This window comes from Phyllopteryx taeniolatus, chromosome 5 (assembly GCF_024500385.1).
Source record: "Phyllopteryx taeniolatus isolate TA_2022b chromosome 5, UOR_Ptae_1.2, whole genome shotgun sequence".
Lineage (NCBI taxonomy): Eukaryota > Metazoa > Chordata > Actinopteri > Syngnathiformes > Syngnathidae > Phyllopteryx > Phyllopteryx taeniolatus.
In genome coordinates, this window is record NC_084506.1 from 28,529,069 (window position 1) to 28,547,502 (window position 18,434).

General features: G+C 40.8%; 1 protein-coding gene across 6 annotated transcripts in view; it reads right to left on the reverse strand.

The window, feature by feature from the left end:
- Positions 1 to 18,434, reverse strand: part of megf11 (multiple EGF-like-domains 11) — a 102,927-nt gene that overhangs the window by 48,121 nt on the left and 36,372 nt on the right. For all 6 annotated transcript variants that reach the window (XR_009788683.1, XM_061774528.1, XM_061774527.1 and 3 more), the window contains one exon: positions 12,913 to 13,005. Coding sequence is in view for 5 of the 6 variants with exons in the window: in XM_061774528.1 (XP_061630512.1) it covers positions 12,913 to 13,005 (93 nt within the window). In the remaining variant the exon portion in view is untranslated. The remainder of the gene's footprint in view (positions 1 to 12,912; positions 13,006 to 18,434) is intronic.

An 18,434-nucleotide genomic window follows, 5' to 3' on the forward strand; every position in this document is an offset into this window, starting at 1 on the left:
CAGTCGATTATCTGAATCGTTCGAAGTGATGACAAAATAACTTAACTCACGTGAGACGACACATTTCCGATTAATTTCAAACAACTTAATAGTATTTCAAATTAAAAAACAACAACATTCATGCTGTTTTTCTGGTGCAACACAAGCAGAGTGTGAAAAGACTCACACAGTCAGCCACACGCTCGTTCTACAGATCGTCATCATCATTTTGTTAAAACTGTCACACTTTTCTATTTCTTTAATAACTCACCTAGTCCTGCAGAGACCTTTTGCTTTCTTTTCATATAACAACAAGCAAAAAGCCTTAAGAGGGGGATACTGGTTTATCTCCAAAGGGCACACCAATACACAGTTACTGAAGTACAATAAACAAAGTCATGTTTGTGCTGCACCACGCACCACTCAAATAAATAAATAAATAAATAAATAAATAAAACGTCAACCCGATAAAACCAACTCTTACCACTCCCACTTTACACATATTGATTTCCTGTTTCTCAATTATCAATTCTAATTAGCATGGAGCCAACTATGCCACAGGGCATTAGCAGTCAATGAGAAGGGGCCCGGTCAAAGCGCAGAGACTGATGTTCATTCATAGAATGTCAATAGGAGCACCCCCATCAGAGTCATGAGATGATTTGTAAAACAAAGTGCATACGGTGGGCCTTTTTTTCTTTCTACTGTTTTCCACAAAACCTTGTTGGTACATGTACTGAAGAAGAACCTCTTAAACTCCTTGTAAAGTGAAAATAAATGTATTCTAAATTTGACCCACCGCAGAGAAGAGTCTTGTTAACAACTGTGCCAAATTTAAATGAAAAAAATGGCAAGTATATAAAAGCCCCAAAAATCATGAAAACTGAAAAGGTGAAAAACAGTTGAGTGTTATGGGGTTTATTTTCAGGGAGTGTGGAACTGCGTCGGAGCCCAAAAATAGATTTTCGTGTAAGCACAAGGCTTGCTGCGCATGTTGGCAAATTAGGCAGACCGGTCTGCACCAAGATGGGCGTAGACACCGACGCAACGCGGGCATGTTCTTTGACATCTGTCCGGCACAAGTGACAATTTTGGTGATTGAAAGTCGGTCTAAACTTACACCTGCTCAGACCATGTCTAACTTTTTGTGCAAAGTAGACCACTGTTCTAACGAGGTTTTGGTGAATTTGATTGAGGTGCAGGCAGACAGCTATCAGATTTATTTCATTCATATCTGAACAGCTCGCATCGAACCGTCTGGATCATTGTAGAGTCAATTCATTGAACACATTATTGTTACGCGGCACGGTAGATGGCTCGTTAGCACATCTGCCTCACACTTTCTGAGGACCCGGGTTCAAATCCGACCTCGCCTGTGTGGCGTTTGCATGTTCTCTCCGTGCCTGTGTGGGTTTTCTCCAGGTACTTCCTCCCACATTCCTAAAACATGCATGCTAGTTTGATTAAAGACTCTAAATTGTCCGTAGGTATGAATATGAGTGGAAATGCTTGTTTGTTTATATGTGTCCTGGACAGGATAGAAGTTGGCTGTGAACACGCCCACACCAGCACAGGCGTCAACACTTTTAAATGTGCAGGTCCACGAAAGTATCAACACCGGGTCTAACCCGCCTCCCCGCAGAGTTGTGCCATGCACAGTGCTAAATTTATGAAACTCATGAAAATAGAGACCCATATATTCACAATTGAGTGCCACATAGTTCTCAGTCATTTCACGTTTTGAGCAATTATCTTCAAACATGTCTAATATGTTGAGAAACAAATCACTGAGATCACTTTTCAGGGTTTTTAAATGTTGGTAAGGATCTGGCTAAATACGTGAATTTCGCCATTTTGAGTCACTATGCGATTTCACCCCTGAGCGAGGATGCTAATGGTAGAGTCCTGTCCATCAGTCAAAGAATGACTAACTAACAAACAGGCAACCAGACAAACAAACGGTGCTTCAAATCACAAATTGTTAATCGCTCATCCTTGGGGCAGATCAGTGCTCTAATAAATGAGCATACAGCTATTTATTTATACTTTCAGCATTTTGAATGATTGTGGGAGTTCTCCCCTCTCTCCCACAATGCAAATGGTAGAGTCCTGTCCGTTGGTTCGAATATGAGGTCAATGACTAAGTAGCAAACAGGCAGACAAAGTAAAACAAATACTCCTTTGATAATTTAGTTTCTCTTTTTTCTGTTTGAGTCACAATGGAGTATAAAATGCTAGAGCCCATATGTTTTACAATATAATCCTCTGTTAACTGAAAAGTGGCCTGCTAACATAAGAATGGGCACCAATCCATCCATCTACTTTCTATACTGTCTGTTCGGGTCACAGCTTGAGCACAAATTGCGATGGTTGACGATTGGGTGAACTTCAGCGGAGGGCTGTACTCTACAGAGGGCCTTGTATTTACTGTTGCAATTATTGAAGCTCAACTGCTGAAGCAAACATCTCAGAAGAAACAGTTGTTTTGCCCTTAAGTTTTTTGTTCATATTTGTCTCTCACAATTACGTGAAAGCCCAATGGACTGGCATAATCACAGAATGTGTCCAAACATACATTGAGGTCAGTGGTCAGTGACATTGTTTTCCCTTATGTTAGCGAGCAAATGTTTTTCTTCTTACCCAAACCATTAAATGTACCTGTCATGTGCCAGGTTATGGACATGTCCCTCACAGAGCACACGCGCAAATTAGCTGGAGCGACCCGATACCTACTAAATCAATCTAAACAACACCGAGACATGGGCTCACAGAAATTAAGGGATAATTGCTTTTTAATGTTATCACATTATGCAAATGATCATTATAAAGTCATAAATTGCCTGGGCACCACAAGTGCCAAATTACATTGTGTAAGAAAAGTGAAATGATAAGGATGTTTTGTTGGCATCCGTGAGGTTGACATGAGGTTGAGTGTGGAAGTGTATATGTATTATTCGGCTCAGAAAATGGATGGATGGATGGTGTTCTAACAAGCATCCCTTAAAATACAAATGAAAATGAACACAATTCAGCATGCTACAGGGACGGACTAAGATAGCTAGATCATACAAAATGACAGAAACAGAAAAAGATCTAATTTTTTTTCTTTTTACAATCATTCTCCAGGATAAAATGGATTCTTCTGAGACTTTTCCTCACCAAAATATGAGGAACTCCCGTTGTTCATGTAAAATGAACCGCTGACCCTGAAAGCAGTGTTGTTCTTCCTCGTTTTGAAACTCACGTAGCCCATGAATAATTCTTCCTCCAGTCTCAAAGTCAAAGTGAAGTAAACTTATGGAGCTTTATGTTTGTGCATGCGGGGGAGAGAGAGAGAGAGCGAGAGAGTGAGAAAGAGAGAGAGAGAGAGAGATTGAAAACATACTGTAGTTAGATTAAAGAGGCCTCAAACAAATGAATTGAGTCATCTGGGAAAAACACGTTCCAGCAGCTGTCAGCATGAACCTTCAATTATGATTGATTACTAGCATTGGACGAAGAGTGTCTAAAATACTAAAACAACACATCAATACATGTAATCACTGGTCACCTTTGATTAAACTAAACAAGGAGACAATGTAAAAAAACAAATCCATGTGGAATCTTGTTTGAGAGTCCATGCGAGCGCTTGTGATATTGATCCACAGACCTTAAACGTCTTTTTGTGCTGTCTGGTTGGGTGGGACGGGACGGGGGGATGCGGCAATAGTAACACAATAGAAAGACCTAAGACGGGGGCTTCTTGATTTTAGCTGAAGTGGAAAGTCATCACTTTTATCCAATAAAAAGTCTCCATTAATTGCACGCAGACAACATGACGTGGTAAGCTCCCACTGTGACTACAGCTGCTCATATTGCACGTGCAAATAGCTCAGGGGAGTCACCTTTATGACTTAGACAAAAGTATTAAGACAGAAGTGCGTTGCTTCAAACGCTGGGAAAAACGGTTAGCTCAGGCTCCTTTCTATTCTAGAAGTGCAAGGCTCACAGATGCCTGCTTGGATGAGTTCCATGTAGAACAGCCCTGATCTCAACCCCTTCAAACAACTTTTTAACAATACAACAGAGACTGTGAGCTAGACTCTCTCAAATCTTCACAAAATTCTCACAGACGCACTCCAAAATCTTGCAGTCTTCTCAAAAGCATTTTTAGTCGTAAAGATGGGGACCAAATAATTTTTTTTAATGCGGAACGGGACAGCTGTTCCATTACTTTTGTGTGTTTCACCTTCATTACTCAGATTGCCTATTTGGAAAATACAGTTGGAATGCCCAAAGTAGATCGTAGATAATCTTTTTCCTTCCCTCTGTGTGGCAAAAGCAAACAATTTAATTGAATTTCGGGGCTTGTAATGTCTGCATTACTCTAATCACAGGAGAGCAGAGCACAGTTGTTTATCTCAACCTTGGTGGAATTAACAAAGGGGATTTGTGGAGATGTTAGTACTTTGAAACAAACAAAAAAAAACTGTTCTGCAAGATTGTAACCTGGCTTTTATTGATCAACCAGTCAATGGTTTTATTGGTATTCAAAACAATGACATGCATTCTGTGCTTGTGCAAAGAATGCTGTTCACTCCCACCGAAGATAAACAATGCAGCAATTTAATTCTGTGTAACAGAGCCAAGCACTGCACTGTATGTTAAGTAATGCAAATATGAATTAATACATTCCGTATTTTGTTACCCTACTTCGTGGCTGAACATGATTAAGATGGTGGATAATTTGTCAGTCAGAGATAATGGAAAAGGTGCAGGGTACCATGCTATCTCGGGCCCACAACATGCAACAGAACTACCTAAGAGGGTGGCCTGAATGTAGGCAGGCTGAGCGCACTGCAGAATGCAAACTACCACTCCAAATACCCTGGGGCCTGGAGGCAAATTTGATTAAAAGTTTGTTTTTCTTCACTCTCAACAAACGGAAGAGCCCGTCGATGCTGGACTGACAGTTAATTGGACTTGGCAGGGCCACGAGTTCATTCGTCAGCATTGTGCGGGGCTTGCCTAGGAGGAGAAAGACAATCGATGTTCCTCAGGATGGCCTGTAATCACTGCACCACTGCGATGAAGTGCAGGGTTAAACATCAGGACATTGCAGGGGCACAAGAGGATCCGAGAAGGACTGCTAATATTCCCCAAACGCAGAATAAAGCAAGGTCACACCAACACAGCCACCAGAGAACCAGGACTGTACGAATAGGCTAAACGCAGGATATTCCCAAGAGACTCTATCATAACCTGACAAAGTGTGAAAAAAACCCTACACAAGACTTTGCATTTGTCTTCAGTTCTCAGGGTAAGGCAGGCTATTAACACAAGTGCTCAGTAAGTGAGAACCTGAGCAGTCATATCAGTGCCTGTGTTCAAGAAGATTTTCCATGGTTAAGTAAATTGCTGCCAAATGCGCAATCTGGATCACATCCAGATGGAACTTGATTTGTTGTTACAGCTTCTTACCTTGCATACACACGTGACAATTGGATTTGAACGAGAACAACAAAACATTTTTGTCAATTGAAAAACAGACTCATTTCCCTCTCTTAAAATATAGAATTGAAGAGTACCATCTGTAATGATTTAGTTAATGAGTCATTTTTAATAGGCCTGGAAAAATGGCTCTTAATTAGTTGAAATAACTAGACTGACATAAAATATAGACACAAAGATCCGCGCGAACAACTAAAATTGCCATCTGAGAACCTACTGTATTTTAGTAAAGGTAAAATAATACATAAGAACGTCCACCCATTCATATTCTATGTCGTTTATCCTCACTAGGGCCGCGGGTCAGCTGGAGTCTATCTCAGCTCACTTTGGGCGAAAGATAGGGTACATGATCCTTAACTGGTCACCAGCCAATCACAGGGCACATATATATGAACAACCGTTCACACTCATATGCACACATGGGGAAAATTAAGAGTCTTCAACTAACCTAAGAAACATGGTTTTTAGAATGTTGGAGGAAGGTGGAGTACACGAAGAAAACCAATGCAAGCATGGGGAGAACATGTAAACTCAACACAGCTCATAAAAGCCTGGATTCAAACCCCGAATCTCAGAACTTGGAGGTGGATGTGCTAACCATTGTTTGCCACCATGAAAAAAAAAAGTAAAATATTTGAGTATAAATAATAAAAACACAATGATTACTGATCATTTGTAGTAGTAGTAGTTGCTGTGGTAGCATTAGTAGATTGGTGTTTATGTTGTTTTACAATGATGCACAAAGGGAAATAAATACAGTAGATCTGTGGGCACACGCGACTTGTTCTGTTTCATTGTGTATGCGCTGATATTGACCAGAGTGGTCCCAATTTACAATTGTGTGCCTGAGAGCACTTTAATAAGCACCAAGACTGAAAGAAAAAAATAGTTTTTCCCGGCAGCTATTATTGAGTTTCTCTAATGTTATGAAATGCTCATGTGTTTGCGCCTTTTATCACGTGACCTATTATGTATGTCTGTCATGACGCTTGAGCCGTCCAAAATGTTATAAACCTGCATCAAGTTATGACAAGACACTGTTCCGATTTAAAGAGATGGACGCTGATGACTAGACAACCTTAAAGACGCAGAAGACAAGAATATTCGGTGCAGCTACGAGAAAGCACTCCAAGCTAAACATGAACATCATCGCAATATACTGCATGGCAGTGGTGTGGAGTGAGAGCCTTGTCTCCTAGCCTAAACACTATCAAAAGCACTTACCTCCAATTACAACTTAATAAACGTACTAATTAATTATTATTGTTATATAATTAGTAATTATAATAATTAGTGTAATATATATTGTATGTACTGTAATTTCTCGTGTATAATGCGCAGATTTTAGATTCACCACTCTGCGCCTTCGCGAAGGCTCAGAGTCCTGTCGGTAATTTTCCGTCCTCTGATTGGTTCGGCTAAATAGTCTGTTTACCCCTCTGATTGGATGCGTGTGAGACTGATTTACTGAGGTGGACAATAGCTGACATAATCCCAAATTAATTTTCCAGGTGCACTTTTCTAGGAAAACTTGACTTTGTGAGGATACGTCCACCAAAATAATTGCTGCCTGGCTTGTTTGAACTGGGAAAATGATTTTTGGGGCCCTTTCAGAGCAACACGTATGAGCACAACAGCTAGCTTACACAGACGGGCAGGAGAAAAGAAAGGTCTGCTGCGTCTGTATCAACATCACCTTTGAGTATGATTTATTTTATTTAAAGTTTTTATGTTTTTGTCATGTTATTGGATAAATATTGATTGTGAACTGCTATATTGTCGTGGATACACTACAACCTATAGAGAGTTCTGGAGTTGTTTGGAGGTGATATATTGGAAGATAAGATACCATTCTTAGTAAGAATGGTATTCATCCTCAAATATGCAAAATGCCTCTGTCTCTTCTTTAATGTCACACAGTTATACAGCGTTTTTGTACATTATTGTGCGATGTGATGGTGTTATGAATAGGTGGATTAGGTCACTGAAGGCCCAGGTCTGAAACTCACCTCCCGCCACTGCTGTAATGCCAATAAGGTGGAGCATATACTGTATGTGTTTGTGTAAGCAGCCCATCAAAGACAATAATTAGGCAATATCTGTTGAGACAAACGTCCAAAATATGTCAATGGAGCAAAACCAAATGTGACTTCAGACTGCAAAAATTTGCTTTGTTCTGCATTAGAATTCAGGAGACACTGTGTCTCTCTAAATTGTTATCATGGCATTTCTGCTAGTTTAGTTGCACTGACCTTCTCTTAAGGACAGCAGATAAGGTTTTTTTAATGTCCTTAAATCAGGCCATCTATGCAGACTCTCAGACGCTCTCTTACTGGATAATGACAAACATCAGTGCGACAGCGGCCATCAGAATGCAATGCCGCTAAATGATTTTATCGTGCTGACCATCGACACAAAGTAAATGCCATGTCCCCGCCCCCTCCCATGTATAAAAACACACACGCTCAAATATACACACACGTTTTGGGCCTTCTCCCAAAGGTAATGGAGTAGTGAGCTCATGGGTGCTATAAATCCTGTTTAATGGGATAGCACAAAACTCTCCAGAGCAGAGCGAAGAGTCAATGTGCGCTCTGGGCCAAAAAAACAATCTACAGAAACAACTGCTTTAACTCACTTCACATATGACGCAAAATGTCACTGATCACTTTAAATGTGAATGTTTCAACCGTTTACTACTAGGATGCATAGCTATATGGGCATACACCCAATCACACACACGCATCACCTCACCAAGAGTTGTAACTGCTCTCTACAAAGAGCTTTGGATATACTACTACTCCCTGGAGAAATAAAACACTAAACAAAAGTGAAATACAAAAAAAAAAAAAATGCAGCATGGAGATCCTGCCCTAACTGGTACAAAATAAACAGTTATAGTTGTCAGTGAATGTGTCTTATGACATGCTTGTCTAATGAGGAATGTAATAGCTTTTTATTTGCTGTTATGATTATCAAATACACTCTCAATGGCCATAACCTTTTGGAACATAAAAAGATCTAGGTATGAGATTCAAATACTGGTTATATATTTTAAAAAATTAAGTGGCACTTTCACTGTCTGAAATACTTTTAACTGAGTGGTTAGTTTAATTAGGTAAATCAATTTGGTGGTTTATTGGTGTTATATTTATTAGAGCATTCATATGTATTATAAAAATGCACTGGAGATGACTGAATGGAGAATTAATGGATGAATAATTAGGTACACTAATACACTAATGTTGAGAGGATCTTTCCATCCATTCATTTTCTATATCTTATCTTATCCTGTTCAGGGTTATTGGGAGCTGGATCTTACAGGGGGATTACACCTTGTATTGGTTGCCAATCAATCACTGGGCACATATGGAGACAGACAACCATCCACACCGTCAGTGAGTGGCAACTGAAACCATGCTGTGGAAGTCGGGAAACTATAACAATACATCACTCTAATCTATTTAAACCAACACTGATTCCAAATACTAATTTGGAATAATATTACTATTTTGTTTTGTTTGTTTTTGACAATAACCTAAGCAAGTAGCCCCGCAGCCTGTGGCAATTCCCCATTAGCAAATGCTCTTAGGACGCAGTCATCAGTTAAACGTGTGTTGCACCCACACTTGTCCCGTTTGGAGACGATTGGGGAGGAATATGTTACCACATGCACCATAGCTGACAACCACATTTGATTTCATAAACTGTGTGGTGGGCTTATTCTGTTCTACTTCTTTTTACTGACTCTCAGGAATAAGGGCATTTGACCAAAATTCCTTGCTCCACTATGGGGAAAAACTAATGTTCAATTAATGGATTGTATTATTATTTTTGTTTTAACCATTTCTTATAGCGATGGGAGGAGTGCTCTCTGAATGTTCTGAACTCCTGTTTCAATGCCAGTGTTGCATTGAGCAGAATAATGCTGTCTGGAGAAGTTGTGTCATAACACGGTTGCAGGCAAGCAGCACAACACAAAAATCGATTGTGCACAATTGACAGAATTCTTACTGGTTAATTATTTGTTTATCATGCCCATGGATGTAAAGCCGCAAAACTATATATGTAGTTTTTATCAAATTAATACCCAATACTACAGCACAATAGCACTACCAGCATTATTTGATTTCCAATTTTAGAGGCTCCATAAATGTTGCAAACTACAACTACAAAATTGTCACTCTAATTGACAACAGTCAATGTTAACGACTAAAGACAAGCAGCTGAATCCATAAGAGGACTTCCACCGACAGATTTTGCAGTGTTTTCCCAACCTTAATAGAGCAAAGGCACCTATTTTGCATAAGAACAATCTCACAGGAAACCACCAGACAAAAATGTCACAAAAAGTATAACTACTGAAGTAATGATGATCTCGTCAAAATTGACATCTGGGCCCAATTGAACACAAAGCTGATACAGAATATAGAATCCAAGATTTATTCTGTTGTATGAATGGCAAGAGATGGATACACAGGTTTATGATAGCTTCTGCCATCTAATGGAATACCATTGGATTGTTCTACTCGTCATTGTTCTTCACTGGCATAGATAGAGAAACAAAGATATACATTTGAATTCATTTGAATTCATAAATAATAATTTTCAGACAAATTCTGTGAAATTGAATGATCTTCCACTGCCCCCTGATGATCTCTCACGGCATCACTGAGCAGTGTCCCTGTATTATTGAGCCCTATATTGTCTTGAAGTATTTTTTCACTGCCACAGTTTAAATGTCAAAGCAAATACAGCTGTTGAGCAACAAGACAAAAGTACATTTTTGCATAAAAACAGAAGACGTCAAAACAATAGAAAGCTCAAGCTTTGTAGACAAGAATCAAAACAGAAAAATTCTTTTTAATGTTCTCCACTGTGAACTAAGAGTAGAAACACAAAATGATAGAACATGTTCAAGACCACAAACACGACACACAAACCAGCAGTAACAATTAATCATTAATTCATTTCTCAGGAGAACTCAAAACTAAACTCAGAATTGTGACAGTCAACAAGAAACATTCTGTTGTGTCCTTCTCTATACAGTTTTTATATTAGCCACAGTGTTCTTGTGGAAGAAATCCCTTGGGACTCCATACAGGCCACGGGGCAGCTCTGGTCCCAGTGGGACTCTTGATTCAAGACCAGGGAGAGGAGGAAACATTTTCTGGCATCAGCGGGTGGATCCCACAAGGCGGGAAAAAAAAACAGTCGATATCTTCCGCCGCGAGACAACTTTGTGAATTTCCCGTAGCTTATCGCCTTCACTTTGCTGCCCCAACAAACAGTTGGAGTCTTTCCTCTCACCACCTGACACATATACAAAACAGTTTCCTGCCAGGTGCTGCTCCACAAACCAGGTCCAAGCCTTTGATTGGGAGCCAAATCACTCGCTGGAAGACTGTCACTTTAGCTTTAGGCCGTTAAACATCCCACTTCATCTCCAAGCCTGGTTGACATGCTTCTTAATCACATTCACACATTCCTCACTATGTGAACCATCACACATTGTGTCCTCTCCCCAGCAGTCAAATCAGGGAACTGGCTTTTATATGAGTTTAGATACCCGTCCTCAAACGTAATGAAATGAACATGACAGTGTTGTACGGCAACTATGCCACTGTGTGCTTTGTGGCCTGTGAGAGCCATACACTTACGTGGGAGCTGATAACACTCATATCCCCCACTGTATATTTCACAGGGCAAAGTATGCAGAAAAAGCAAGACAGGCCATTTACACTACAAAAAGGAGGGCAGATTTAATTTGAGAATTGGCAGCCATTCCGCATTTTCAACAGATGAAAGCTAGTAAATGAAAAGCCTGGAATGGCGCCTGCGATGGAAATCCAAAGTTATGAATAATGCCTCTGTCTCAATCCTCAAGTCTCTTAATAAACTGGATTAGCAAAGCACCTGCACACACGGCTGCATCTTTAACCAATCAAGAGTGGGACACGAGTCTCCTGGGGGACCCCCGTATAGCCTCACGCACTCCCTTGTTGCAGCCTCGCCCATGTGTGTGTGTGTGTGTGTGTGTGTGTGTGCGTGTTGGGGGGGGGGGGGGCTGAGTGGCGGTCACTGAACCCACCGCAAGTCTGCAATGATGCAGGAGCAGGTGATTTACACACATCTGCTAATAAGGGAATGGCTTTCTTGCTAATGAAAATTCATAGATCCATACACTAACACTACTGATATAATTTCTCATTCTTTATTCTGACAGGTTGATTTATTGTTGTGTACTGAGAATGTGTAGTGTGAGTTTATACTTTAGTTCTTGGGAGGCAGGGCTGCTCTGCAGTTACACCACTGGGACACTAGTTGGCAGTGTGGTCTGGCTTTTGTTCATAAAGTTTGCAACGTAATAGCACATAACGTGCTCTCATACTGACATGTTTTTATAATGGTGAGTACAAACTATAAACACAATAACATGAGCCCACATTAATACCTCAATCGCTTATTTTGATACAGTTCTCGTATTGGATCTCATTAGATTGTGTTATACAGTATGTCATTGGCCAGTTTAAACTGAAACCCTACAGTAGACTAATATCACTGCAGATTACTGAGTCACTTACAGTAGGTGAGTGGACCACTTTGTTTGTCTGCATGACTGTATTAGACTGCTGCCCGGTGGCTAAGTTGCACACACCATCAGGAGCCGCAATGAATTCATCACGATGCATGAACTGCTCAATACTCTGCATTCAATTCAGCTATGTTATTATGATATGTTTTTATAACGGACGATACTATAGAGAGCTTTTTTTCCCCTTTTGGGGGGAGGTTGGAGCTGATGGTATTGCCCTTCATTTCAGTGGGGGAAGAAAATTTCAGATGATGAGTGTTTTGAGTTACGAGCGTAGTCACAGCACAAATTAAACTCATCTCTCAAGGCATTACCGTATTACAACAGGGGAGTTTATAGATTATGTTTTTTTCTCCTGTGTGGCATCAGTGAGAATCTGGGATTTATCTGATTGTACAGCAGATGAGCCTGACTCCACCTTCCTATCTTTTTGCTGTTTTGCAAACTGTGTTAAAAACCCACTAAATCGAAAGGCCGACGTTATGGCTTGTTAGAGCTAGGCATTGATTTATCATTGCACAGCCACAAGGGACAGGCACCAGTCTAATCACGATTAAGATCATAACAGTGAGCTCGTGAGACACAGGGGGGTTGCAGCCATCCATCCATCCGTTAGAGTCATCAAGCATATCACTTCCACTTTCAGCAAATGAAAATGAATTCATTGGGACTTACCTGCTCCATTGGCTGTGTTTGCAAAGAAGAAAGGATACAAAGCTAAGTAGCTTTGCGGTAGGCGTACACTGAGGCAAATGCTTCTAAACTAAAAGGCTGTGAAAGCCATTTAGGAATAAATGAGTCTAAGTAACTAATAGTGACTGTGGGGAGAGGGGGCCAGATGCACTCACCACTGGAGCAGTCTAGTCCACCCCATCCTGGCTCACACTGGCAGGTATCAGGAGACACGCAGCGGCCGTGGATACACTCTTCTGTGCACAGAGCTGTAACACACACGTGCGCACGCACACACACACACGTGTGTCAGCACCAGTGTAGGTTATCAGTGTGTTAAGCACATGCACAAGTATAAAACAGCATTACAACACCATAATAACCCATATAATGAAAGCACCAATACCAAATACCATTTTTTTAGACATCATTTTGATGTGAGACATCAAGATCATCCTATTTAATCATATATCAAAATGTCTCTTTTACACAGAGATCCCGTATAAGAGCCACAAGAAAAAGATTTGAATTTTGTCCATCTTTGACTTTTTACACGAGCAAAGGAGAATATCGCCTTTGTCCTATCTATCGCATTGAAGAGGAGCTCCTACGCATGTCAAACTTTTAAAGCTAGGCAATGGGTAAATATGTGTGTGTATGAAACGTTTGAGAACCACTGCTCTGCATACGCCATACATACATACATACAATGTTGAAAAAGTAATACAAAAGCAGCACTGTACATGTGTGTAATGAGGGCTAACATTAAGATTGTCTTTAAATGCTAAATGAGGTTATAAACAGCCCACAATGTAAGTATCAAGGTGGGGAAATAGCTGTTAAACACTCATATTCAACATCTATCTACATTATTTGACAGCAGACTAAACAATTTCTCCAGAGAGAGGGGACTTCATCAACATCTCAGTTTATCACATAGTTTTACTTCCCAGATCGAGCTGTTAGAAGCAGGCGGAGGCATGACAGAGCGAGCTGTAAATCCTCTCTAATTTGATCAGCCAGTGCTTTGTCATGTACTCATTCTTGAATACAGCGAGGCCGAGCACTGCGATGTTTACTAAGTGTGTGTGTGTGTGTGTGTGTGCGTGTTGTCTTGATCATTCTTATTGAGCAACACAGTAGCCGACCGTTGGGATCCTATTTGTATTCCTGTAAGTGTGTTCAGGAGCTTGGAACGATCCGCGAGGTAGACGTTTTGCCATTTTTGTTGGTGTTTTATGGAACAAAATAAAATCCATTGCAAAGATGGGCACTTAGCATGAAAAAGCAAAATTAGAAGACAAGGTCATGAGGCTTGCTGGGTTAAGACAAACATTCTCTTATCTTGGGGAAAGAAAGCAAGCGTGATGGGAATCAGCAGTTCATGCACTTGTCCTGTGGTGGAATGATACAGCCAAGGGCAGCAAAACAAACAGATTCCTGATCCTGATCGGACTGTCATATACTGCCCTGCAGTTCCATTATCGGAGCCGGGAGGACGCTGTGTGTCCTCTCTCTCCCCCCTCCCCTCTCTGTTTTCAGCACCTGTCTTCAATCAGCCTCATCACCACCGGTGTATATAAGCCTGCCTGTTCCCGGAAATCCTCGCCTAAGTATTGCAGCCTCTCCTAGCGGTACCACGGCCCACCGTACTCAAGTAAGCCACTTGTTCCCTTGTTAACTTTTGTGTCTCCTCGTTCCCAGTGCTCCCCTGTGTTCCTGACCCACGTCATTCCTGCCACCAAGCCAGCCGCCTGTTCTGTCCACTGCCTGCCAACACATCCAGGACCACCTCCGTAACCTTTCCTCAATAAACTGGTCATCATTTTACATCTGCCTCCGCCTGCTCTTGGGTCCAGCTACTCCCCACACGTGACACGTACAGTGTCCAAATTCTGCTTTTTTGTTTTCCGGCCTTATATCAAGGCTTGTAATAAGACAACATGACGGCCCACTAAGCTTTGAGTTGATTTTTACCAGCTCTGTGTGTGATATCATGGATCCCATCCCGCAGACGAAGAGGTCAGCAGGAGCTGGCAGCATGCCTGAACTGTACAACAATAGATTATCACTCAATCAGCCTTCGATTAGGATCCGCTGCCAGCAAGAGAGATGAGGCCGGAAAAGAGAGGAAGAGGGAGAATCCCAAACGGCCACAAGCCGCTGCTCATCACAGAAATGCTCCAGAGGCAAAAACGGTAAACCAGAGATTGAAAGATAATGCAAGGCAGATTTCTGAGCATCAGAAATCTGGCAAGGAAAGTGTCTAATTAAAATGAAGCAGGGGGAAAAAAAGAAATAAGAGAGGAGTCTGTCCAGCGTTTGTGCTGACGAATTTGCAAGATCGACTACCTGTAATCAATGAGGCCACGATATGCAGAGTGTTCAAAATGAGGAGACGAATTCAATGTCACCACAATGAGCTGATTTGATTTTGTTTCAATCAGCAAATTCTGATCAGCGACCAGGAGGGGAAATGCAAACGTGTCACAAAAAAGAAACATGGAAATGAAGTTTAGCCCAGGGAGAAAAGATGAAGTGCACACTTCATCGAGAGATCTGAATGGTACTCCCCAAAAAAGGGACGGCATAATCAAACAGGAGTAGGTCTTTTCATTTTAATTGAAATTCATGAATCACGCCGCAAAACTCATTTCTGAGAAATCTGAAAATTGAGTCTTCCATCTCGATAAAAGGCTAATCTTGCTCATTGTGCAAGAGGTGTTATCAGAGCAGTTAACAATGGAACTAATTGGTGAATATGCAGCTCTATGTTAATAAGAGTTACTGTATAGTCTTGCATAGTCAAACCACTATCTTTTTCTCTTTCCAAATTTATGACAAAAAGATATTGCTAGTGCTGTGTTTTTCTGTTTTTGAGGACAGGAAAAAGGTGCCAAAAATAAGGGCCGCCTGTACCATGAGCTGTGTTGATCTTAACGACTACAGGTAGACATTTTTTGTAGTTGATGCTTATGTGATTTAAGTTGGGTCGAAGTCGATTAATCAATGACATCATTGATATTTTTATATATATATATATATATATATATATATATGTATCCATCCATCCATTTTCCGAGCCGCTTCTCCTCACTAGGGTCGCGGGCGTGCTGGAGCCTATCCCAGCTATCATCGGGCAGGAGGCGGGGTACACCCTGAACTGGTTGCCAGCCAATCGCAGGGCACATACAAACAAACAACCATTCGCACTCACAGTCATGCCTACGGGCAATTTAGAGTCTCCAATTAATGCATGTTTTTGGGATGTGGGAGGAAACCGGAGTGCCCGGAGAAAACCCACGCAGGCACGGGGAGAACATGCAAACTCCACACAGGCGGGGCCGGGGATTGAACCCGGGTCCTCAGAACTGTGAGGCTGACGCTCTAACCAGTCGGCCACCGTGCCGCATATATATGTGAATATATATATATATATATTGTTAAATGCAGTACAGTGGTCCCCAACCTTATGTGCGCTGGCACAAAGCGGTATCACGTAAGGACATTTTGCAAAAACAAAAGATAAAAAATACAACTCACCATTACACTGATCTAGTTGTTGTAATTCCACAAGTTTTCTCTTTGACGAGCCGGCCAGTCTCATTTTGTGTTTCTTAACATAGCGTGTTATAAGACGGTACATCATAACCAGGCTAGAAACGATTCAGCATTTCTCTTTTTCTCTGTTATTTCACTTGTGCTTTTATTGTATTTAAGGATAGACTGGTCTCATTTTTGGTAACATTTTTCCAACATGCTTGTAGCGTACAAAGGCCGTATACGCTGACGTCATTGTGGGTTTCAATGTTGTCATGTTGGTGGGTGTAGGACCACACAACTTCTATGATGACTAAAGTTCTTGAGAGCACACAGTTGATGTCCGACCATCATTGGAAATCATGTTTTCGCCACGAAGATGGCGCTTCAGTTTGCGCCGCTTCCCTTGTTCGTCACAGCCAGTTCCAAGGTACAGCTGAGATATGAATCATTAAAGACTGGTGCCGATCAGCATTGCTGAAGCTATTTAGCATCTTATTGTAATAGTCATGGACCCGTGCACGTTTGAAAACTGTGCTGGATATTTTGCTATTGCACGGAGCATTATAGTTCAGAAGTCCTGAAGCTTTCATCGTCAACGCAGAGTAGTAAAATCGACTCATCGGCTAGGCTAATCGGTTCACCCCCTAGTTGAGCTAGAAATAGTGTTTAATTGTAAGTACTGTTTGTTTGTAACTTTGACAAAGGAATATGAATTGTAATGGGCTTTGAATCATTGTGAGTGCAACTGCACAAGGGGCATGCACACAATTGTGTTTGTGCTATTGAAGAAGTGCTTTACTTTGTGTCTGCAAAAGTGAAGTGAAATATTGTGATGGCTTCTATGGTGAAATCAATCTACGAGAGCACATATCAAACATACTCCATCCAAACTTTCTATCTAGGGAGGAGATGACTCTATTTCAAAAACTTTGTCTTTGAAGGATGAATAAAAGGCAACAGTCAGGATGAAAAAGATATCAAAGGCACAGAAATCTGTTCTGGTGAAAAAAAACTCATCTCTCCAAAATGAAACATGTTGTGTTACTGCCTCAAACTTCTCACAAAATCTGTTTAATTCAGCAACCAAAGACATGTGAGAGGGCTGGTATCACGTAGCAGTGGACAGGCGGGAGCCATGTTGCCTGTTTACAAAGACACAGCCAAAGAGTCCGTCGGCCTGCGTGGCTACCAAGTGATATTATTAGTGAGTTCCTCACACTTGCTTCTCTACAACTATCACCATCAGCCTTATTAGACATGAAATGAGTTCTTCACAGCCTCTGCACGGGCGAGTTTCTGATTAAGGTGTTGAAAGGGTTCTGACAGATCAAAGGTCACTCACTGCATTCATGAAGCGCTGCAGTGGTGAACCTTAAACTCGAATTACACACAAACAGAATGGTAACATACTCAAAGATTGCTAGCTGGCTGACTTGGTGTCAGCGATGCTTTGAAATTGCTTTAATTGTTAATTGTTTTGGTAAATTAGGTTCATTGAAATCCAAGACAAATGTCTCTCATTTGCTGCAGTTGTTTATTATTTATTTTTGCAGTACTGTATTATTAATGATTAATAATATACTGTATTAACAGTAACGAGATATAACGGATACATCTGAACCAGTTTTCCAACCTTTATCGAACACCTATTTTATATTTGAAAAATCTAACAGGACACCACCAAACAAAAATTTCACACAAAAAAAAATAATAATAAAAAATTCAGAAATATGATGATGATCTCATCTCAATTTACACACAGACTTATGAATTCAGTGTGAAACCTGGGCTGTTAAGTTGAACACAAAGGATGGATACACAGGTTAATTGTGACTTCCGCCATCGAGTGAAGGAGCATGTCATTGCTCTGCCTGTAACTATACATTGATGGCATGATATGGATGGATTATTGGTAGTACATAAATAACTTTCTGGCCAATTAAGTGAAATTGGATAATTTCAGTCAACACATTGGTTGGGAATCACTGATTTGGGAAGTCACGTATTTCAAATACAAACAGTTTTATTTATTCAGTATCAGAATGGGAACGCTACGATAAAACACAACAAAAGCTTCTATTTTACATGCACCCAACAAAGTGTCCTCAAATAGACAAATTGAGTTCATTTTGGGTCGATCCACGCTATAATGCCC